Consider the following 22,578-nt stretch of genomic DNA (forward strand, 5'->3'; position numbering starts at 1 on the left):
TGAAATCTTATCAGTCCTAGGGACATGCCTCAGAAAACTGTGCATTCCCTGGGGACTCTTGGAAGAGGGTGACAGGTAGCAGGCAGAGAGGAAGAAGAAAGTCCTGGCCCAGACCAGGCATACATCTCAGTATCCTCTCCCACCAACTATCCCTGGGGACCTGTGGAGGAGAGGAACAGGGACAATGGTCCAACAGGTCTCCTTTACCAGCTCGCCGGGTCAGCCTTCCTCGCACCGGCTTGAGGCCCCAAATGCAGCGGGAACGCAGAGGCACCTGCTGCCACACCGCTCTATCCCCGCGAATGGGGGACCCTGGGCGGTGCCGCAGGGCGCTCTCGTCCCTCCCCATCACCTCGCAGGGGCGGGGCACTCCGGGAGCCCCGCGCTCCCCCCCACCGTCTCCCACTCCCCGCGCTCACCTGGCGCAGGTGCTGCAGCAGCGTCCCCGCCTCCTCCCGCCGGCCCTGGCGCACCATCCGCAGCAGCTCCTGGACCATGCCGACGCGCCGGTGGTAGGGGGGTAGCCCAGCGCCCGCGCGCCCCGCCTTGTCCCCGGCGCGCAGTAGCAGCGACGCCCAGAAGTCGGGTCGTTCGCGGCGGGGGCCGGGCGCCGCGCCCGGGCTGGCTCTCTCCGCCAGGCTGCCCTTGGTCTGCCGAGTGCCCATCCCGCCGCCCGCCCGGGGTTACGCGTGCCGAGCTAAGGCCGCGTCCCCCGCCGGCTGCGCGCCCCTCCGGCGGCAACTTTGGGGGAACTGTTGCGCGCGGGAGGCGCGGGAGGCGCGGGGCGGGGGCGGCTGCGGCCCGCGCTCCCCTCGCTCCTCCCTCCTCGCTGCCCGGGCGCGCTCTCCCGGCGCTCGCCGCCAGCCCGTCGGCCCCGCCCCGCCGGCTGCCCCGCCCTCGCGCCGCCGCCGCGTGTCTCTCGCCCTCCCCGCCGCCCGCTCCTTCCCGCCGCGCGGCTCTGGGTTGGGGGTGCCCGGCGCCCCCGCCCTGCATTGTCCCTGGTGCAGCGCCCCCTGCCGGCCACCGTGCTGCGGTTTGGGGGGCCCGCGGCGCCCCGGCAAAAGGCCGTTGAGCCCATCACTGAGTTCCCCGACGCTTCCATGACCGCGCACTTGGGTGAGGCCCCTGGGGTGGTGGTGGTGGTGGGAGGAGATCGGTGTGCGGAGCGAGAGGGGAAAACTTTGGAACTTGGAGACCCTGTTGCCTCAGAGTCTGGTTTCTCGAAGTGGACTCCGCAGAGAACGGTACTGCGGATTGTCAGAGGTGCTGGCTGGAAGCGCAGCATCGCAGGCCTGGCTCCATGCCCACTGAATGAATCTCTGGGCCTGGAAATGTGCATTTGGCTTGCATGTTGGGTGGTTCCGATGCTCACTCCTAGAGCCCCGGTGGCTTTCAGGGTGCACGGACTCAGACCCGAATCCTCTGAACTGTTTGTTTTTGTTTTGTTTTGGTCTCCCTCTGCTGAGAGGGGCCCCTTACGTCGTCCTGCACGTACAAGGCGGAAATGTGGCTTCTCGTTGTACGTTCCTGTTGCCTTCTTCCCGGGTTTCCTTTGCCAACCCCCTGGGAACTCATGGTGCTTGGATAAGGTACTTTGGGAGGCCTGTGGTTGCCCTGTTCTTAGCTGTAGGAGGAACAGCAGTTTTGCTAGCTCTTGTTTCTTCTGGCCCCCTTTAGGCCAGAGGGCTGGAGTCTACCACCTGCTGAGCCGTATCAGGAAAGCTTTTGGCTGCGCGCTGTGTGTGAGTGTGTGTGTGTGTGTGTGTATACACTCGGGTTTTTTATTTGTTAAATAAGGTTTCTCACTGGTCAGAACTCCCTAAAGGGGCTAGTTTGGCTGGCCATTGAGCCACAGGAATCCGTCCTAGTTTAGAATTGTTAGGTGAATTCTGTCACACTTGGCTTTTTTTTTTTTTTTAATTTTCTTTTTTTTGAGTCAGGTCACGTTATGTATCCCTGACTAACCCAGACTTTTCTATGTAGACCAGACTGGCCTTGAACTCAGAGATCCGCCTGCCTCTTGACACCCCCCTCACACACCTCTAGTACCAGTATTTAAGGCATGCACCACCACTGCCTGGATAAATTTAAATTTTAAATCAATTAAAAAAATGTCATTCTTGCCGGGCGTTGGTGGCTCACGCCTTTAATCCCAGCACTTGGGAGGCAGAGGCAGGCGGATCTCTGTGAGTTCGAGGCCAGCCTGGTCTACAGAATGAGTCCAGGGCAGTCTCCAAAGCAGTACAGAGAAACCCTGTCTCGAAAAACTAAAAAAAAAAAAATTTCATTCTTTTTAAAAACTAGGTTATGGATATCAAACTCAGGTCCTGCTTGCAAGCACTTTACTAACTGAGCTGTCTCTCAGCCCAGTGGAAACTTTTTGGAAAAACGGTGTAGTGACACTTATTATTCAGCACCATCCTCAGGGTTTGGCACTAGGGAGAAAGACCTAGTTTGGTTCTGAGTTTGTAGCGGCACAGCCGGGTGGGTGTTGAAGAATGGAAAATGGCTAAGTGGAAGCACAGTGTATAGGGGGCTCTGGCTAACCTGGCCTAGCAGAATTGCTGAAGACAGTGAGTCAGCATCCCCTGCAGGCTGGTAGAGGATGAAAAACCTATCAGGTAGGTGATCAGCCATCCCCAGCTCAACTGGATTCTGCAAGGACATGCACCATGGGCCTGGAAGAGGGTTCAGGGGCCTGACAAGTTTGGCCAAGCAGAGACTCTTACCAGTAGATGAACTCCAGGCAGGGGTGTTGCAGAAGTGAGAATTCTTTTCCTTCTTCCCAGAGATCTCTGCTCTGCCAACCCCGGGTGCCTTGAGGAGGAGGCCTTGGGTCTCCCCACGTTCCTTGTGCACAGCCCGCTCGAAGACGTTCTTTAGGAACACTATTTTGGCTCCACAGCTTAGCATCACATTCCAAACCCCTTGTGCTTTGGTGTGCAGAACACGCCTCTTGGTGTCTTGGGAATCCTGTTTGAGAAGTACCCCTGTAGCTCATCTCTGGGAAGTAGCCATGAAGGACCCCTGCTGGTGGGGCCTCTTGCAGGAGAGAGTAGACGCCACCTACCTGGAGACAGATCTGCAATCCGAGTCAGCCGGATCACCTGCTTGAGGATGTGTGATTAGGGCAGATGCCGTCTCACCCAAGATCTGAAGTCATTCTGTCTCTGAATCCATCCTACTCCTTACCTTTTTTTTTCTCCCAAATTTTTCTCTTTCTGGCTTGTTTTCAGAAATGACCGTTCAGATCTCCTCCATTTATTAAGAGACAGGTTGAGTTTGCCCCCACCTGCTCTTGCCACTGGTGCCCCACCCCCTTCCATTGCAGCCAAACTTCTAAGAGATGCCTCGTATTTATTGCTACAACTTCTTTACCTCCATTCATTCTTCTTCCACTACAGTTTGGCTTCTGGCCGCGCCACATCACTGAAGTGTGTCTTGCCGGTGACCTAGTTGCTAAACTCAGTGGCTGCTTTCGGTCTTCATCTTACTAAGATGTAGTCACATCCTGTTGCCTACTCAGTTTTTGTTGAAACTGCTTTCTAGTCTGGCATGGTGGTGGTGCAGCCCTGTAATTCCAGCACTTGGGAGATTGAGGCAGGAGGATGGCAAGTTTGAGGCTACATAGGAAACTCCAGAACAACTTGGGCTATAGAGAAGACAGCTTGAAAAGGAAGTACTCTGAATTTCTTCTCGCAGTGCTGGAGACGGAATCCAGAGCCTGTGTGTGTTTCCTTCCCGAGTCCTTTGGAGTCCTCCTTCTTACCTGTCTTTCACTTGTTGGCACACAGGTACCCTCTGAATCCTCATTGTAGACTTTTCTATTTATAGTCACGACTTTCACACCTTGCACACACGGGTAGCTCTGGGTCTTTCTAGTTTATGAGCTAATAACTGAGCTTGTGTTTGGTTCATGGTTATTGGCAGAAGACTTTTGAGATTAGAGACCTAGGACTTCACTGCTCCGTCAGAGCAAGTAGCAGGAGTATCACCATATTTGTGTAAGTTCTTCTTGCCTCCAAGTCCTGCAGGGGCAGCGTGATGGGCCCAGATGGATGCTCTACATGCAGATGGTTTGTGTCATAGCTGAGAAACTTGGAGCTTGGAGGTGGGGGGGGATCTACCGCTTCTAAAGGAAGCAGTAAACAAGACTGCTCTTCATCCTAGAGGGTGGTGGTACAGCGTCCTTCACTATAAGCACAGCACTGAGAACAGGCTCAGGTAAAAAGGCAGTCTTTCCATTCACAAGACGAGAGAGTTCCAGGCTCCTGGAGACTCTTTCAACAGCGGGGCCCTTCCCTCCCTTGCAGTGAGCGTGTCCTCTCCCAGGCCTGCTGCTCACACCGGCTCGCTCCACTGCGGGGCTCTCTGGTTCTCCACATGCTGCACTTCATCCCGTCTGCAGCTGCGAGGTTTGCTTTCTTTATGACCCTGATTTCCCAGGTGAAGAACATGGGATCTTAGCCAAGTTAAGGGGTTGCCCAGAGTCACACGGCTGGTGAAGAGCAGACTGGAGAGTTGGACTTAGTCTGTCTGGAAGCCTGGGCTGTTAGTACTTCATGCCATTGGTCTTCCTTTTAGAATACATCCCTGTCTGATAGACCGCTACTGCCTTGGTGGAGCCTCTGCTCTTTGACCCTGTTCTCTTCTTCTCTGTGTTGATCAGCTTTTCTTTACTGTAGAAAGTAGCTGAGATTCAATTTACAAAGAAAAAAAAAAGGTTTATTTTGACTCATGGTTTTACTATTTTTGTCTTATTAAAAAAGATTTATTTTCTTTTATTTTTATTTTATGAGCATTGATCAGTGTTTTGCCTGCATGTATGTCTGTGTGAGGGTCTTCGATCCTTCAGAACTGGAGTTACATTGTGAGCTTCCATATAGGTGCTGGGAATTGAACCCTGGTCCTCTGGAAGAACAGCCAGTGTTCTTAACCACTGAGACATCTCTCCAGCCCCTTTATTTTTAGGTGTGTGTGTGTGTGTGTGTGTGTGTGTGTCTGTCTGCCTGTCTGTCTGTCTGTCTGTCTGTCTGTATAGGTATGTGCACCCAAATGAAGTTGCCCTTGACGACCAGAAGAGGGCATCAGGTTCCCTGTAGCTAGAGTTAAAGGTGGTTATGAGCCACCCAGGTTTGTGCAAAAGCAGTGTGCACTCAGCTGCTGAGCATCTCTCTAGCTCCGGTTTTTTATTTTAAAATGTATCTTTTCTTCCTTCCAGACTGGACTTGAATTTACAATCCTGTTTACCCTCAGAAACGCTGGGATTATAGGTGTGAGCCATCACAAATTCAGACTCAGAGGTTTTCAATCCATGATCAGGAAGACTCATGGACTCGTGCTCAGAAGAGCTTTTGGGTCACTGTTTTGGTGCTTAGGAGCAAGGTGGGGAGGGCACAGAGGGACAAAGCTGTTCACGGTGTGCCTGAGAACTGAAAGAGAAAGCAGTCTGTCCTTCAAGGGCTGCGACCTCAGTGGCCTCGGACTTCCCACTGGTGCCCACCCCTTAATGTTTTCACTGCCTCCACACGTGCCACGCTAGAGACCTTTGGGGACGCTTAAGGTTCAAAGTATAGGACTTTCCATTTTTCTGGGTTTTCTGTCCACTGTGCTCCAAGTTATTAAGTGTGATGTTGGCAACCCTGCGGAGCTGTTGTGCCCTCTTCTTGTTTACTTTTGTCATTCGTACACCTTCCAGGTTGCCGTGTTGTGTCTCTGTGCATGCTGCGTTGTCTTTCTGGAATGTCCTTTTCCTTCTTATCTCGGCCATCCCCCAAGACCCAGGTGTCACCTCTTTGATGGGAGACCTCCTTCCCCACCTTTAGGTGACTAAACTGGGGACAGTAGCATCTCGGTTTCTTTTGTTTGCGCACAGTATCCTTCCTCAAACATCCTTCATCCCTTTCTGGGCTTGTCCCTCTGTCTTTTAGACTTTTCTTGGTCTCCCTTTCTCTGGGATAGCTTCTAGGATTCCTTTGCATCCTTCTAGCAGATCTCAGGTGTTCATCTTGCGTGTACTCAAGTCCCTCTGCCTGTACCGGATACTATAGGACTGGGGCTGCCCTTGTCGATGGCAGTTGTCCATCAGTGTCTGCATAGTGATGGGCCTGAAACACTGTAAGAGCTCAATAAGTGGTTGAATGAAACCCGCTTTTTAGTCTGCCATGCTTCCAACAGCTGTCTGTTAGTTTCTCGTTGCCGTGATAGATTTCCTGACCAAGGCAACTTCAGGGGAGAGGGTTTATTTCCAATCAGTTTGAGGCAGAGAGGTGTGGTGATTGGAGCGTGGGGTGGTTGGCCACTTTGTGCCAGCATTCAGGAAGCAGAGGGAAGGGGACAGGGGAATGCTGATGCCCAGCCCACTTTGTTTGTTTGTTTGTTTCTTCCTTTTTATTCTGTCCAGGACTCCAGCCCGTGGGATGGTGCTGCTCAGAGATGTTTCCTAGGTGATTCTGAATGCAGTGAAGTTGCTAGTGAGGATTAACCATCTTGAGCTTCCTTCATGTGCATTTGCTACCGTGGGCTGAGCTGTTCTGTTCCACCTGGCCTTCCATGACGCACTGAGGCCCTCTGGAACTGTGAGCCGGAGCAAACCTTCCCCACTTCAGTTGTTTCTGGTGTGGTCACAGCAGTGCCTAAGTATCTGAGGGCATTTGCACTGAGGAGTTGCTGTAGATGCTTAGGCTGCCAGTCAACTCAGGTTTGGAACCACACCGATAGCCAGAGGTGCTGGGGTGTGGGAGAAGCCAGTGTGAGCTTTTCTCTCCTCAGACTCATGATCATTTCTGGGATTGAGATGACTTTAGCACGACCTTTAGTGGACATCAGTCCCGTGTTGTCTCCCCACCCCCCATACAACAAAGGGTTTTTCTGTCTCTTGTCAACGATCTTGTGCTTGATCAAATTTTAGCCAATCTCCTTAGTTTGAACTCTCTCCTAGGCCCATCTGTGTATTTCCTGTAAGATCCAGTTTTGGCAAAGAACTCTGCCAAGGTCATTTGTCCGGAACCCTCTGTCTTCATTATCTGATTGCTCCCACGATCAGGCTTTTTTATTCTGCACCAAGCCCCAAGTGGTGGCGCTTGTTCACGCTGGCTTGTCTTCAGTAAGAATCCTGCCTGGTCACTTTAGCCAGACTCCTTCTTACTTTTCCTGTTTCCTCTTGGTAATTTTCCATCCATTGACCCTTACCCTAAATCCCCCTGTCTGTGCTGTGCTTGGGGTTGAGCTCCAACTCTCTCTGCACTGAAGGTCTGCTGTAGAGGTCCCTAATTTGGGGACACGATCTTGAATAAGGTTTTCTTTGTGCTAATTTTACAAGTGTGGAACTTTTTGTCTTTGACAGGTTCATTTTCTCTTCAGAGGTGTCCATGGTAGTCCAGTTACCGCCTTTCTAGAGTGTCTGTCTACAGCAGCCCAGTCAGTTCTCTGTCACGTTTCTGGCACCCCGTGACTTCTTTCAATAGGTAAAACACTTTCGGGTCCTTTTATTTGTTGTTTTTCTCCTTGCTGTGATACAATACCTGGCAGTCAGATGAAAACAGAGATTATTTTGGCTCACAGGCTGAGGGTATAGTCTGTCATGGTGGCAAAGTCATAGTAACAAGAGGTCACACCACATCTGTAGTCAGGAAGCAGATAGATGTTGGCATTTCTCTTGATTTCTTTGCCTTCTATCTATCTATCTATCTATCTATCTATCTATCTATCTATCTATCGTAGATTTTTGGCTGAGTATGACAGTGTATGCCTTTAATCCCAGAGCTCGGGAGGCAGAGGCAAGTTGACTGAGTTCCAGGCCAGTCAGAGCTGCATAATAGAGAGACCCTATCTCAATTTTATTTTATTTTATTTTTTTGAGTCAGGGTTTCTCTGTGTATCCCTGGAGGTCCTGGAACTATCTTTGTAGACCGGATTGACCTTGAACTCACAGAGATCCGCCTGCCTCTGATCCCAACTGCAGGGATTAAAGACGGGTGCCCAGCAGATTTTTTTTTAAATTTGGTCCAGGCCTTCGGCCCTTTGCATGGTTCCACTCACTCTGCTAACCCAATCTAGAAACTTTGTCAGAGACATGCCCAGAGCTTTGTCTACTAGGTGAGTTTAGATCCTGACAGTCAACAGTAACCACTACAGTCCCCAGACAAAGGTGTATGTCAGGGACAGATGTAAACCTCTGTCGGTTAGCTGAAGTTTGGGTAGTTCAAGCCAACTACTTGTGTGATATCCTAAGCATCCAGCCCAGTGCCTCTCTTAATCAGGAATCCAGAAGCCCGAGAATACCTCAGATTTTTTGCTGGTCAGTGTACAGTCAGACAGTCGGAGATGCCATCCAGGGAGGGCGAGTCAGGGAAGAACAGAAGAGCTGGCAGCCGAGCCTCCAGTCCGCTGTCTCCTCACGGCCAGAGGCACACATCCTGGCTCTGCCTGCCTAGTGCTGCCAAGCGCTGTGGACGGTGATTTCACACTTTGCTTTCTGCTCTCTGATTGGTTTTTCATTATGCCATGCATGGCATACCTTAATCTAGTTATTTAGTTTGTTCTATAATAGGAGCTCATAAGCTCACCCTCCAAAACAAAACCGAGCCACCGAACATCCAGGATAGTAACGTTTGGGCCTGGAATGTCTGCTGAAGGCTAGGTCCCAGGCTTGGTTCTCTGAGGAGGTGGTGGACCCTGTACTTGGTGAGGCCTGCTGGGAAGCATTTGGTCATTGTGGACATGCTCTCGAAGGATTAACCCACCCCCTTATTTTTTTTTTTTTTACTGCTTTCTTTCATTTCCCAGCTGCCACAAGCAGCTTCCTCTACCTCTGCCATGATATGCCGCCCTGTCATAGACTATGGAGGGGCTAGAGTGGTGGCCCAGTGCTTAGGAGTGATGGATGCTCTTACAGAGGACCCCAGTTCAATCTCCAGCATCCACACGACTGCTCACAGCTGTCTGTAACTCCAGTCCCAGGGGACCTGATGCCCTCTCCTGGCTTCCAAGGGCACCAGGCATGTAAGTGCAGCACAGGTATCTGCGGGCAAAACACCCACGCACAGAAGATAAATGTAGGAAGAAATGAAAAGGCAGGGGGGCCATGGACCGTGAGCCAAAGTTGTGAGCCTCACACCCCCATGTTAAGGGAAGCCGTTTCTTTGAGAGAAGCCTTCCCGCCAGCCTGGTTCCAGAGCCACATCAGTCCCAAATAAACACACAGGAGGCTATATTAATTATGAAGCTGTTGGCCTTGCTTGTTTATTAGCTCATAATTGTTAATCTAAGTATTTCTCTTACCGGAGAATAGTTCCAGGCTTCCTACCCCATGGCGTTACATCTTGACTTTCTGTGCTTCTCCTACCCAGAGTCCTCCTCGACTCCTAGTCCCACCTATCTTGGTTCCCTATTGGCCAACAGTGCTTTATTGACAAATACACAGGACTTCCCCCATCACTCCCAGACACCTTTTGTCTTTGTAAGTTGATTGCCAAGGCAATTTGTGATAGTACAGGAAGTTAGCTAATACTTGACAGGAACTGACATGGACTTGTAGGTTTCTCTTCCATCCCAAGATTCTGCCTCCCATTGCTTGAGTAACCCTCACCCTGAATCCGGTGTTTATCAATCTTTGTTTTTCCCCTTTTACACTATTTAAAATTTACTCAAGTGGAAAATTTCAAACATTCAGGGCGCAAGAGCCTAGTCTGATCTTGCTTTGTCTACCTTCATCCCTTCCCATTTCTGTTTTGGTTGTGGTGCGGGGTTGAACCTAGGGCCCAGTGATTGCTGGGTAGGCGCTTGTCCCTGAGTTATATCCCCAGGCTCCCATTTACACTTTTTTTTTTTTTTGCTAAATTGCTCAAACTAGCCCTGACCTCATCTGTGGCTCAGGTAGGCCTTGAACCTCCAAGACTAGGGGGTCCTGTGCCCCTGGCCCGGTGGTTCCTACATCCTTTTAGGCAATTGTGTTCTGTGTATGTTTCTGGAGAGTATCTATGCTTGCTTTGGGCTATTTTTAACTTTATAAAAATTCATCTTGCTGAATGATTTTTTTTTGTGGAGCAACTTTTTTCATGTACTAAAGTATCTGTAGAACTCTGCAGTGTGTCACCATGGGTCATTCATTTTGTGTAATGGCTCCTTGCATGCATATCCCTTGGCTTATTTTTCCACTCTGTCACTGATGCCGCTCCATTTGTTTGTGGATTTTTGCTGTTGGGAAGAGCATTGCTCTGACTATCTTTTTTTAAAGAAAAGATTTATTTTTAACTTAAATTGTGTGTGGGTATGTGTGCCTGCAAGTGGGTATATGCACATGAATGCAGGTGCCTTGCAGGCTGGCGGCATAGGATCCCTAGAACTGGAGTTATAGATAGCTATGAGCTGCTTTGTAGATGCCAGGGATCAAACCCGGATCCTCTGGAAGAGCAGCTGGTGCTCTTAACCGCTGAGCCATCTCTCCAGTCTCTGTATGCTCATTTTTTAAAATGTAAGGAAGAAAGGAAATAAGCTTTGTGGACATGGAGTGGAGTCCTGTGGACTCAATTGCGTCCTCTTACCGGTCACACGCTGAAGCTCTAGCCCCCAGTGTGATGCTGTTTAGGGACTGGCTTTTGGAAAGTAATTAGCTTTAGATGAAGTCTGGAGGTTTGAGCTCTTGAGACCATAGAGCTTGCTGTGTCCCTCGTGTCCCCAAGGAAAGGCCGTTTCGAACACAGCAAGGAGGAAACTGCTAGAAGCCGGGAAGGATTCTTACTAGAACTCCACCTGGTGGCCTTCAGCTTTCAGAACTGAGGGGATAAATTCCGGCTCTTCTGCCACCCACCCTGTGGGTTTGCTCTGGTGGAGCACAAACTGACTAGGTCAGCCTGAGATGTTGACTGCCTCTTCACATACCTGCATATTTCCTTTTCTGTTGAGCATCTGTGTCTCTTGCCCGCGTCTCTCTTGGGTTGTGTTAGTTTTGAGTCACAGCTGCAACAAAGTACCACAGTTTTGATAGATTAAAACAACAGAACTTGCCAGGCATAGTGGCACACACCTCTAATCTCAGCACGTGGGAGGCAGAGGCAGTTGGGTCTTCGTGAGTTCGAGGCCAGCCTGGTCTACAAAGTGAGTTCCAGGACAGCCAGAGCTATACATTGAGACCCTGTCTCTAAACAATAACAACAAAACCAAACCAGCTAACCAAAAACCTCACAACTAATTCACAACAGCCGTAAGGCAGAACTAACCTAAGTCAGCTGACAGAAAGCCACATGAAAATGCCATTTAGTCATGCAGGGCGGGGAAGAAATTTTAAAACCGTAGAAACTATGACATGACACAGGAAAAGATCAAATTATTTAGTGAGCAGGATCATCATACTTTGTAATATAAATGACTTTCCTTTTTGTATTGTTTCAGTCCTATAAAAATGTACAGAGAGGCTAGGTGGTGGTGCATACCTTTAATGCCAGCACTTGAGAGGCAGGGGCAGGCAGATCTCTTTGAGTTCAAGGCCAGCCTACAGGGTGAGTTCCAGGATAGCCAAGACCACACAGAGAAACCTTGTCTTGGAAAACAAAACAAAACAAAGTAATAAAGGCAGGTGTTTTCAGGGCTTGTAGAGATTTATGCATGTGGGGCAGTAAAGCATCAGTAGTGGGGCTGGAGCGGAGGTGCAGCAGTTAAGAGCACTTGATACCCTTGCAGAGGCCCCTGCTTTGTTCCCAGCACCCACATGGTGGCAAACACCTGTAACTCCTGTTCCCCGGGGATTGGATGCCCCCTTCTGGCCTCTGCAGGCATTGGACTCATATGCATAAACCTGCACACAAGACACATCCATACTCATAATTAAAAATAAAAATCTTTAGAAAGTTCCCTTATTCAGATCCAAATGGCTCCACTCAGCAGGGACACTCTAGGATTGACATGTGAATCCTTATCTCACAGAAACTCCAGCAGCTAGATTATTTTTTTTTGGTTGTGTTTCAGATTAACCTTTGTTGATAACACTTTGCGTTTCATCACAATCAAATTGTTTTCCAATAGCCACGTTTACTTAATTTCTAGAGCCTTATGTATTTTTCTGAGTACAGAGACTAATACTTCATGTGAGTAGCCAGCTGCAAATCTGGAGTTCTTTGGGACTACAAACCAAACCCAGACACTTGTCTAAAAGCTTTCCACAGAGTGTGAAGGACTCCCCCATCAGCCAGGAAGCTGGTTAGCAAAGCAAGACGCTGCTGTTAGGTGTCTGGGAGATAAAGCAAACTGTTGGCACCCAAGGCTTGACTGGGTGTTACTACTTCCCGTTTTCATCAGGCCACAGGGAATCCTCGTCAGTTAGTCCATTTCCTGAAAATATTTCATCACCCTTGAAAAGAGCAAGACTTGCCCAAGTGCTGACAAATATTGTCTTGCATTAGGCAAATGATCAAAAAAAAAAAAAAACCTTGTTTCTGTGCAGAAATTTCAGGGAATCTGTAACAATTAGCTCAGAAAGTCTGTTCTTTACAGCATGGTAGAACAAAACAAGCAAACAAAGGACTCGGTTCACAGGGGAGGAGAAATCTTAAACCTTAGCGGGGAGTGGCATGCATCACTTCAGGTCACTTCTGTAGTTGTCACATGGTCACACTCAGTTGCAGAGGAGGAGGCAGCCTCTCTTTGCCAGTTACTCCTGTTTCACCTGGCAGTGCGGTGTCTCCGGAGAGTATTGTCATATTCTGGGAACAGCACAGCCGAGAGCTCAAGGACACATCACGCACTTCTCTCTGGATCTTCAAGTCAGCACCTTCGCTATTCTGTTAGGAATTTTGTGAGCAGAAACTAACAGCCATCCCCTGAGCTTTGTAAGTGATAAAGAAACCCAACATGAGGCCAGGCAGTGGTGGCACACGCCTTTAATCCCAGCACTTGGGAGGCGGAGGCAGAGGCAGGTGGATCTCTGTGAGTTCGAGACCAGTCTGGTCTACAAGAGCTAGTTCCAGGACAGCCTCCAAAGCCACAGAGAAACCCTGTCTCAAAAAACCAAAAAAAAAAAAAAAAAAAAGAAACCCAACATGCTATTTCATTAGACTTATTATCTAGCTGACAGATATCCTGATTGTTACTTTCTTATGTAGAACAATTCTTCTTAGTTGAGGGGGGTTGAGTTCTTGTCCAACATTTCCAAACTTATTTTTACATTAAATAGCAAGGGAAGAAGTCATAAAGCTAGCTCCTTGCTTTTTTTAAAAGGAATTTCTTTTTTTAATTATTTATTTTTCTTTTATGTGTGTTGATGTCTTGCCTGCATATATGTCTGTGTGAGGGTGCCTGATCTGCTGAAACGAGTTACAGACAGCTGTGAGCTGCCATGTGGGTGCTGGGAATTGAACACGGATCCTCTGGAAGAGCAGCCAGTGCTCTTAACCACTGAGCCATCTCTCCAGCACTGGTTTTACCTTTTTATAGAGGAGTGAACATGGAGTTGTAACCATCAGTTTGGGGCTGCAGAGATGGCTCAATTAGAGCACTTTGTGCTCTCACAGAGACCTCAGTCCTATTCCCAGAGCCCCTATATGGTTCACAACCTTCTCTCACCCCAGCTACATTTTCTAACACTTAGAGACATTAAAACATTCTGTTACATGTATTTATTTACGTGTATTGCTGTCCCGACCTGCAGGACATGGGTTTGGTAGACACCTAGGAGAAAGATGGGGGGCAGGGGATACAAGAATGGATGCCAAGACAGGATTCTGATCAAGGCGACAACTTTATTTCACCCCAAAGGGATTTATATAGGGGAAGGGAGGAGGGGAAGGAATGGGGGTGTGCTGCAGTTGCAGTGAGCCTGGCGGAGCAAAGGGCAGTGGGATGGGTAGGGCATCCTGTGTCCTCTGGTAACCTAACTGCAGATTCTAACTTTATCTTTCACATTCTACCTTCTATTGTTTAAGCCTATGCTCTAGTGACTAGGCAGATAAGCCACAGGTCTGTTTCTGGAATTTGGCAGGTAGAAGGTTGGTCCAGAGTCACGTACTCTATATGAGGGTTGAGTAACCTAACTGTAGATTGCTATCAGCTATTTCTGTGAGCCCAGGTTCTATTCATAGGGAAGCACAGGAGGGGACAGACTGCTCTTAAGAAAGACTGACAATATTTACAAAAGGTTTTAAATAACAATGATTGCTCCCAACATATTGCTAGGATATCTTTATGGAGAGACTTTTTTTTTTTTAAACAGGGTCTCTTTATATAGTTCTGGCTGTTTTGGAACTCACTATGTAGACCAGACTGACCATGAACTCACAGAGATTTACCTGCTTCTGTCTCCTGAGTGCTGGGGTTAAAGGTGTGTACCACTGTGTCTGGCAAGACATTTTTTATTGTTATGACTGGGGCTGGGGTACTACTGACATCAGATGTGTAGCAGCCAGAGGTGTTATTAAACATTCTACTATGTACCGTATAACCTCCTCTCTCTAAAATAAAATAAAAAATAAGGAGTGATTATGCAATGGTGTCAAAATGAAAAAGCCTTGATATGGGAGCTGCAGAGTTGGCTCTGCAGTTAAGAGCACTGGTTGCTCTTTCAAAGGACCCAGGTTCAGTTCCCAGCACCCACATGGTGGCTCAAGGCCATCTGTCACCCTAGTTCCAAATCTAAAAGAAAGCCTGGCACAGAACTGAGAGTTACTATGCAGTACAAGACCCCAGCCTTCTTTGCAGCGTGACCATGTGACTGGTTCTCAACAATGGTCTATGACCTAGAATGAAATGTGCTATTCCTGTTCACGGATTCTCTCTCCTTTTCTTCTGGCAAGATGGAGATGATAACTAGGGTCTGTGGGAGAGCCACAGAGCCTGGACCCTGAGTCACCATCTGGGGCATCTACCATCCACTGCAAATATAGGTGGCACTTTTAAAAAATTATTTTCTGGTATTACTGTGTATGATGTGTATATGTGTGCTGTGCTGGTTGCATGGCATACATATGGAGGCCAGAGGACAACTTTTGGGAGTTGATTTTCCTTCCACTTTGTTGAGGTGGGGTCTCACATCTTTCCTCCTTCTGTGTATTCTAGACCAGCTGGTCCTCAAGCTTACAGGCTTCCATCTTGCCATAGGAGTGCTGGGACTTTAATGAGTGCTACTGAATCTGGCTTAAAAACAATTGTGGTGGTGGCTGGGTGGTGGTGGCACAGGAGGCAGAGGCAGGCAGATCAATGAGTTCAAGGCCAGCCTGACACTATAGAATGAGTTCCAGAATAGCCAGGGCTACACAGAGAATCCCTGTCTTGAAAACAAACAAAACAAAATGAACAACCATGTTTATTTTATTATTTATTTTATGTGTGAGTGTTTTGCCTCTATGCGTGCGTGTGCACCACCTGTGTGCCTGGTGTCTGGAGGCCCAAAGAAGGCTTCAGATTTCCTGGAAGATGGAGTTTTATTTTCGCTTATTTTATTAAGGGTTGTCTGCATGTATGTCTGTGTATCTCATGCATGCCTGGTACCCTCAGAGGCAGAAGAAGGTGTCCGTTCTCCTAGAGTTGTGTGCCACCATAGGTGTGAGGAATCACAGTGCTGGGATTAGAGGCATGAGCCACCACATCTGACTTGCAGATGTGTTAAAAAAAAAAAAGTGAGCTTTTGTGTTTCAGTCAACAAGTGTCACAAAAGCATATCTCATCTCAGTGGATAAGTTGCCCCACACCTATAAATAAACAAGTAGATACTCTCTAGCCTGTTTTGACACAAGGAGCCTTAGAAAGCAGAGAGACCCTGATTAGGAGAAGCTTGCCAGAACTGGGTGTGGTATCACACTAATTCTAGCACTCAGGGAGGCAGAGGCAAGCAGATCTGTGAGTTCAAGGCCAGCCTGGTCCGGGACAGCCAGAGCTACAGAGACACCAACAACCAAAGGAGGGGGGTGGAAGTTTTCAAGTTACCTTTGTCCCAGAGGCTAGCCTGGGGTCTTTTCCAAGCTTGCCACTAAGGGCCATTCCTGCTCTTTGTGATCCAGTTACCTCATCAAGTTGGTCAACTTGATTGAGCCCCAGGATATCCAGATATTTGTTCTGGCCGTTTCTGTGCTCCAGTTGGGTCTGCAGTGTTTCCTGGAAGCCTCGTGTTAAAGGCTTGGTTGCAGCCTATGGCGCCATTGAGAAGCGGGAGAACATTTCAGAGGTAGGACCAGCAGGATGTGGTGGAACAATATTTGTAACCCCAATACCCAGGAAGCTGAGGCAGGAGGAGTGGTACACGTGTGGGGTCAACCTGGGCTACATAGTGAGGCATTGCAATAACCAGAGAGAGGAAAAGAGGGGGCCTGACGGGGAAGTTAAGCCACTGGGGCTATGTCCTTGACTCTTTCTCTCTCTTTGCTTCCCAGTGGTGGTGAACTGAACACTGTCTTCTGCTAAGTGCTCCCATCGTGATGCCGCTACAAGCCTGAAGCAACGAGGCCAGATGAGCATGGGAACTTTGAAACTGTGCCCCAGGACAAATCTTTCCTGTGTCTGAGATTTTTATCCCGGTGTGGAAGGATAGACAGCTCTGGGGCTGAGTCATGGTGCTGTGGCTGGGGAAGGGGCTGGTAGGCGTGGGCCTCTTAGCCCTCGCCCACGCTGCCTTTTCGGCTGCACAGCATCATTCTCACACACGAGTGACAGAAAAGGGGTGTGAGCCGCTGCCAACAGACATAGTTCTCCAGACGCTTCTGGCCTTCGCAGTCACCTGTTACGGTGTAGTTCATACCGCGGGGGAGTTTAAAGACAGGGATGCCACTTCAGAACTAAAGAATAAGACCTTTGACGCCTTACGGACTCGCCCGTCTTTTTATGTGTTTCATTATCCTGGTCGTGGACTGTTGCAGCCTTCGGATGCAACACGTTCTTCAGACGTCAGCGCGTCATCTTCTGACATGTGCTGTTGAAGTTCTGAGGTTGGAGTCCCTGCACCGCTCAGCTTTTTACAAGTTAAGTAACAGAACCAAAGCAGAATTAAGTACTGGGATTTGGAATGTAAGATACCAACTACACATCAGTATTGTTATTGATATCTCAGACTTAATTAAAAAAAACTATAACCACAAACCAAGCAAAACCCCCAGAAGATATTTATCACAGGTGTCCTGTCACAGCTGTAGGAAGCCGGCCAGCTGTGGAGATGCTTTTGGATGAGGCAAACGTGTATCTCAGCCAAGAGTAATGCCCTCGATAATGCGCGTGGACCTAACCCAGGCAAGGGGCTGAGCGGACCAAAAAGGCTTACTAAGGAAGACGTGCTCCCCCGTGCTTGAGCCGAGACTTCGCTGTTTCTCCGGCTCCGTCCCCTAGACCCAGACATCAGCCCTTCTTGCACGCTGAGCCTGCTGGTTCTCACATTTGCACGTAGGCTTCCCTGGGCTCTGCTTGCTGACCACAGTCTTGAGGGACTTGGAGGTTTGCACAGTGTGCGGTCCACTTCTTCATTGTGGCTCTCACCAAGGATCCTCCCGGGCTCTCAGGCTGACGATCTGGAGGCCGCTGTGAGCCGTAGGCTCCAAGATGATGACGATGATTTTCTGTGCTGTGTGAAGAGGCCTAACGGTGAAGGAGAGGAAGCCAGCCTTCCGAAACAGTGGAGATAAGAGGTGGAGAGGGCCTCGCACCTGCCTGTCGGGCTGTCGCTGCGGCCAGTCCCGTGTGTCGCTTGCTGCGGTCTGGTTAGCCGCCCACTTCCCTTTTGTGCCCGTGGTTCCATATGAGATTCTGCCATTTGCAGATGTGTTAGGCTTGGTCAAAGGACAAGCAGCAGTGAGTGGTGTGTGCATGTGTTTGTGCAAAAGTGTCCCTTGGTGCCTACAGAGGACTGATTCTCCAGCCATCTACAGGAGCCAGAACCCTCCGATGCTCAAGTAGTTTTTAGAAAATGATGCTCAAGTAGTTTTTAAATGATTTGGAATTTGCATATAGCCTATGCCTACCCTCCCATGTACTTTTAGTCATCTCTAGATTACAAATAAATCCTACTACCATGTAAATTCTGTAAAAAACAAACAAAAAGAGTCATACTGCATTGTTTATGGAATAATGATAAGAAAATGTCTGCATGTGTTCAGTACAGATGGAATTTCCACCCCCCAAAATTTTTGGTTACCAGTTGGTTGTGTCTGTGCTTGGTTTGTTTACTTGTCCTTATGATCTGCTTCTACAAGAATGTCACCTCCCTGAGGGCCATTTACTGTTTGTCTTGGTTCCTTGTGGTGTCCCTCATGCCCACCATGGTGCTTGATGTGACTTTGCTTGTGGTATGTTGAAGGAGGAAGGTGTTTGTGTGTGTGTGTGTGTGTGTGTGTGTGTGTGAGAGAGAGAGAGAGAGAGAGAGAGAGAGAGAGAGAGAGAGAGAGGTGTCTTACCATGTAGCTCAAAACTTAGGAAAACCTTTTTCCTCATCTCCTAAGTCCTTGAGATGACAGGCAGAATACCATGGCCAAGGCAACTTATAAAAAGAAGTGCTTAACTAGACTTGCAGTTTCAGTACATGATGGTCAAGCAAAGGCATGATGGCGCGAACGGCTGAGAGTTAACATCGTGACCCAGAGAGAGAGAGAGAGAGAGAGAGAGAGAGAGAGAGAGAGAGAGAGAGAGAGAGAGAGAGAGAGAGAGAGAGAGAGAGAGAGAGAGACTGGGAATGGCGCAAATCTTTCAAACCTCAAAACCGCTGCCAGTGACACACCTCCATCAAGGCCACATCTCCTAATCCTTCCCAGATAGTTTTACTGGGGATTAAGTACTCACACTTACCAGCCTCAGGAGGCCATTCTTATTCAAATCACCACAAGATCTACCACTGTTGGGCTCTGTTGCCCTCTTGTGAATTGGTCCGAGACTGCCTGTTTTTAGTTGAACATTCCTGTCCTTTGGCAACATGCAACTCTGACTCCATTTGTGCAGAATGGAAGCAGTGTTTTCTCTGTCCACCTCTATCCTGTTTCCCTTCCCCCGGGATTTTCCTGATCTTCATTCAAAGGGGAGCCACAGCCTGTCAGATCTACACTGTCTGCATCTCTGTGGGACTCCACCCCCCCCTCAAGTCCAGGCAACCCTTGCTTTAGTACAAGGCTATATCATTTAACATCTCATAGACAGTACCTATGTTCTGAGTACAATCCTATCTCTCTTAGCTGTACAGTCCTGTTGATTACTACCATTTCTAGGCCAGCACTGCCATATAACCTTTGGCTTCAGACTTTCAACACCTGGACACCATGAATTCAAAATTAAGTCTGAGTCCTCATCATTGGAGGGCCTTCACAGCCTCCCCACTTCCCCAGCCTCCTCTCCGTCCCTCGCACAGTACACTCCATGTCTTCGGGACACTTGCAGATGATGCTCAGTGTGCCCAGTAGGGTCACACTGCTTTCTTTTCACAGAAGGCCTCTTTGGCAGTTAGTTTTAAATGTCAACTTGCCACGGATTGGAGTGGCTTGGGGAGAGACTCTCAATCGAACAATTGCCTTCATCAGATTTGTCTGTGGGGATTGTCTTGTACCTGATGTAGGAAGACAGCCCATTTTAGGTGGCACCATTTCCTAGCCAGGGGATCCTGAGTGGCAGGACAGGAGCAGGAGCAGGCAACATGGCTAAATTCTGGAGGCTAGGAGCCAAGATCAAGGAGTCGGCTTGGGTGCCTTCCTCCCAGGATTCTCTCCTGGACTTGTAGGTGGATGTCTTCTTGTGTCTTCACATAGACCTCCCTTTGTGTGTTTGTATCCTATTGTCCTCTTCATAAGGATTCCACCCTTACAAGTGACCTCATTTTAGCAATTATGTCTTTAAAGGAACTAATATTCTTAGGTAGGTTCTAGGGTTTGGACTGCAACATGTAATTTTTGGGGCACCTCTATTCAGCCTGTATACACCTCCTCCTGACCCCCCAAAAAAGTAGTTCTTGTATACAGATATATCCAGCCCATTCTCACAGCCACCGATGTCCTAACTTTTCTTCATCTACTCTAAGTCCAGTATCTCATCTAAATCATGTGTTGGATAAACTCCTAGTATGAATCTGAGTGAAAGTTTCTCTCCAGCTGTGTACCTGTGAAACTAGACCATATATTACATGCCTCCAAAATAAATTAGTGGGGCAAATATGACCTAGACTTCCTAAGTCCAGAGGAAAGGGGGACGGATAAAGGTCATGTTAGGACCCCTAAATGTCTGAATTTTGTGGCGTTTAGATTCAATCCACAACTTCCCCTTAGTGAACCTGGAAAATGACACCCACAATTGAATATGTACTTGGCTTGCTTTTCCTTCTTTATGCGTTATTAAGCTCCAATCCTTATTCACCTCCACCAAAATCCCTGTTATATTTAATTTCACTTATTTGATTTTATGTGGCTGTCTCCTCTGTCAACACCTGACACACAAGTACACTTTCAGAATACACTGGTCCTCCTTATCCACTGGGGACACATCTGAGACCTAGAGTAAATGTCTGCAAAGTACTGAGTTTGTTAGGTAATATTTTTTTTTCAGTCTGATAACCCAGAAAGCTATTAGTTGAGTAACAGGTGGGGAACATATACGGCATGGATACTTGAGATAAAGAGAATTCGCATGATGCTGGTACTAGATTTCAGTTGTTAAGAACAGCATGCAGTTTAAAACGTACCCACTGCTTGTTTCTAGAATCTTCCATTTAACGTTTCTTTGGACTGCCGTCAACACTAGGTAACAGACTATGGAGAGAAAAACCTTGATGAGGGTGCCACTGCTGTATGTTCCAAGAGTGGAACATAAATAAACCCTGTGGAAGGCGGGTGCTCTGTTGTTTTGTACACTGCTGTGTTTGTAGAACCTAAAACAGTGCCTGGTACATAGCAGATAGTCCCCAGATAGTTACTGAGTTTGTGAGTGAAGGTAAATAGACATACACACGCTAAGCATTTATCATATATGTACATTCTAGATTCTTGAGTGTCGAGCAACCTACCAATCTGTGTTGTTTTTCCAACTGAGCACAAGAGAATATTAATACTCTCCTCCTGGATGGCCAGATAAACAGCTGAGCAACCGTCACATGCCTTTGGGTTCCCCAGATGACTCAGAGGAGAGCTTTGTTTGGGAGGAGTGGGACGAAATGATGGTTGACAAAAATAACCGTGGGTCCTCGAAGGCAGCATCAAGCTCTACCGGCGAAGAGAACAATAGAGGTGAATGTAAGGTTTCTCCAAGGCAGGGCAAGAAAGCCATTGTCCTAGCATTATGGGTTGGCAGCTGCTCACATGTTCAAAGGATTAGACAGGATAAATAACATAAAATCGCCATTGCTCCTAAGCAGTCGGCTGCTCCTCCACGAGAACCTTTCTTGTAAACTGTGAAGGAAGCAGATGGGAGGGGTGCATCTTGAAGGTGGTGATTCCATGCATTCGTCAGTTTCCTTTTATAAAAGGCTTTCCCAGTAGGCATAGTGGCACATGCCTGTGATCCCAGCAAAAGCTGGAGGATCGTTGCCAGCTGTGAGGCCAGCCTGGTCTACATAGTGAGTTCAAGGGCAGCTAGGACTACATGGGAAGATACTGCCCTGCCCCCACCCCCACACAGCTTTCCTGGATATATTTTCTCTCTCATGCGATCACCATGCCCACTAGGACAGAAGGGCGCCTTCCCAGAAGGGACATTATGAAAGGGTCTCAAGCGCACTTCCAGCGACATCTTCTGTGATGGAGGACTGCCAGGATCAGTGGTGTACATTGGCTTGAGAGTGATGTGCAAATTCTGGGCCCTGATCAAACTGGGGTGGCCCAAGAGTCTGTTACATAAGACTGGGTGATCTGAGTGCATACCCAGCTTTGAGAACCCTTGGATTAGGGCTCATAGGAGGCAACGACAAACCTTTGAATGAGAACCTGGGGATGTCTGATCCTGTCCTTCACACAAGTCCTGGTGTTCAGAGCTGTCGTTTTCTCACGGTACAGCCCATTGTGTTATCTGCATTTCCCTCACCTGTTGTCGCCACGTCTCCGGCTGCTCTCATGCCTCTCCTCCAGCAGGGCTGGCCTGTGTCCCTTGGACATGGTGAGCTGTCTTCTGTCTCTGGGCTTTCGTGTGTGTTTCCTCCAGCAGACGTTGCCATTGCTTCCGGTTTGGTATCTCGCACTTTAAGTCTTCCTTGATTCCGGCAGATCTGTTTCTTCTCAGCACGGCGTCCCCACCTTCTGAAGTCACTTTGTTGATGAGGAGAGAGCAACATTCTGCCTTTCTTACCACTGTTGTTTCCACGGCCAACCCTGGGGCTTAGCATACAATAGATCCACGACAAACGTTTATTCAATAAATAAACCGTGAACAAGAGGAAATGCGGTAGAAGGGAAGGATGGTTTCCTCCGTTCCTGACTGCTGTGCAGTTGAGGCTCTCAGGAGGGAAGTGGGGGTGGGGGGGACGGCTAGCTGTTTTTTTGCATCCTTTGCGTAAGTGCAATCCTGTCTCGAAACTGGCTTATTTTTCTTAGCACGGTGACCTCAAGCTCCATCACGTAGCACATGACAGGATTTCCTTAGTTTTAAAATCTTTAGGCTCTTACGTTGCGTCTACACACCGCACTGTCTCTTTGCATTCATCTGTTG

General features: G+C 48.4%; 2 protein-coding genes and 1 long non-coding RNA gene across 7 annotated transcripts in view; 1 reads left to right on the forward strand and 2 right to left on the reverse strand.

Moving 5' to 3' along the window:
• The window catches only part of Lrrc75a (leucine rich repeat containing 75A), a 41,145-nt gene extending 40,321 nt beyond the window's left edge, over positions 1-824 (reverse strand). Inside the window, exon 1 of the mRNA XM_005067628.4 lies at positions 420-824. Within this exon, the coding sequence (XP_005067685.1) occupies positions 420-665 (246 nt within the window). The 5' untranslated portion in view covers positions 666-824. The remainder of the gene's footprint in view (positions 1-419) is intronic.
• Positions 825-902: 78 nt separating this feature from the next.
• LOC101826162 (membrane magnesium transporter 2) lies at positions 903-18,192 on the forward strand. 5 transcript variants are annotated; one of them, XM_040748842.1, is made up of 4 exons: positions 903-1,116; positions 7,346-7,466; positions 15,987-16,150; positions 16,356-18,192. In XM_040748842.1, the coding sequence occupies exon 4, from the start codon at positions 16,533-16,535 to the stop codon at positions 16,896-16,898; it is 366 nt and encodes a 121-aa protein (XP_040604776.1). In that variant the 5' UTR covers positions 903-1,116; positions 7,346-7,466; positions 15,987-16,150; positions 16,356-16,532; the 3' UTR covers positions 16,899-18,192. The 5 variants fall into 5 exon arrangements, with proteins under 5 accessions (XP_040604776.1, XP_040604775.1, XP_040604774.1 ...); XM_040748841.1 differs by lacking the exon at positions 15,987-16,150; XM_040748840.1 differs by lacking the exons at positions 7,346-7,466; positions 15,987-16,150.
• A 2,699-nt stretch (positions 18,193-20,891) lies between these two features.
• Positions 20,892-22,363, reverse strand: LOC121141363. Its single transcript, XR_005878256.1, has 2 exons — positions 21,958-22,363; positions 20,892-21,326 (listed from the first exon to the last, which is right to left on the reverse strand). It is a non-coding gene; the product is annotated as an uncharacterized LOC121141363 (long non-coding RNA).
• Positions 22,364-22,578: the final 215 nt, after the last annotated feature.

Source organism: Mesocricetus auratus, unplaced genomic scaffold (genome assembly GCF_017639785.1).
Source record: "Mesocricetus auratus isolate SY011 unplaced genomic scaffold, BCM_Maur_2.0 Super-Scaffold_100007, whole genome shotgun sequence".
NCBI lineage: Eukaryota > Metazoa > Chordata > Mammalia > Rodentia > Cricetidae > Mesocricetus > Mesocricetus auratus.

What these genes read in the sequence shown, in the direction of transcription:
- LOC101826162 (XM_040748842.1), top strand. Translation starts at nt 16,533, where the DNA reads ATGGTGCTGTGGCTGGGGAAGGGGCTGGTAGGCGTGGGCCTCTTAGCC.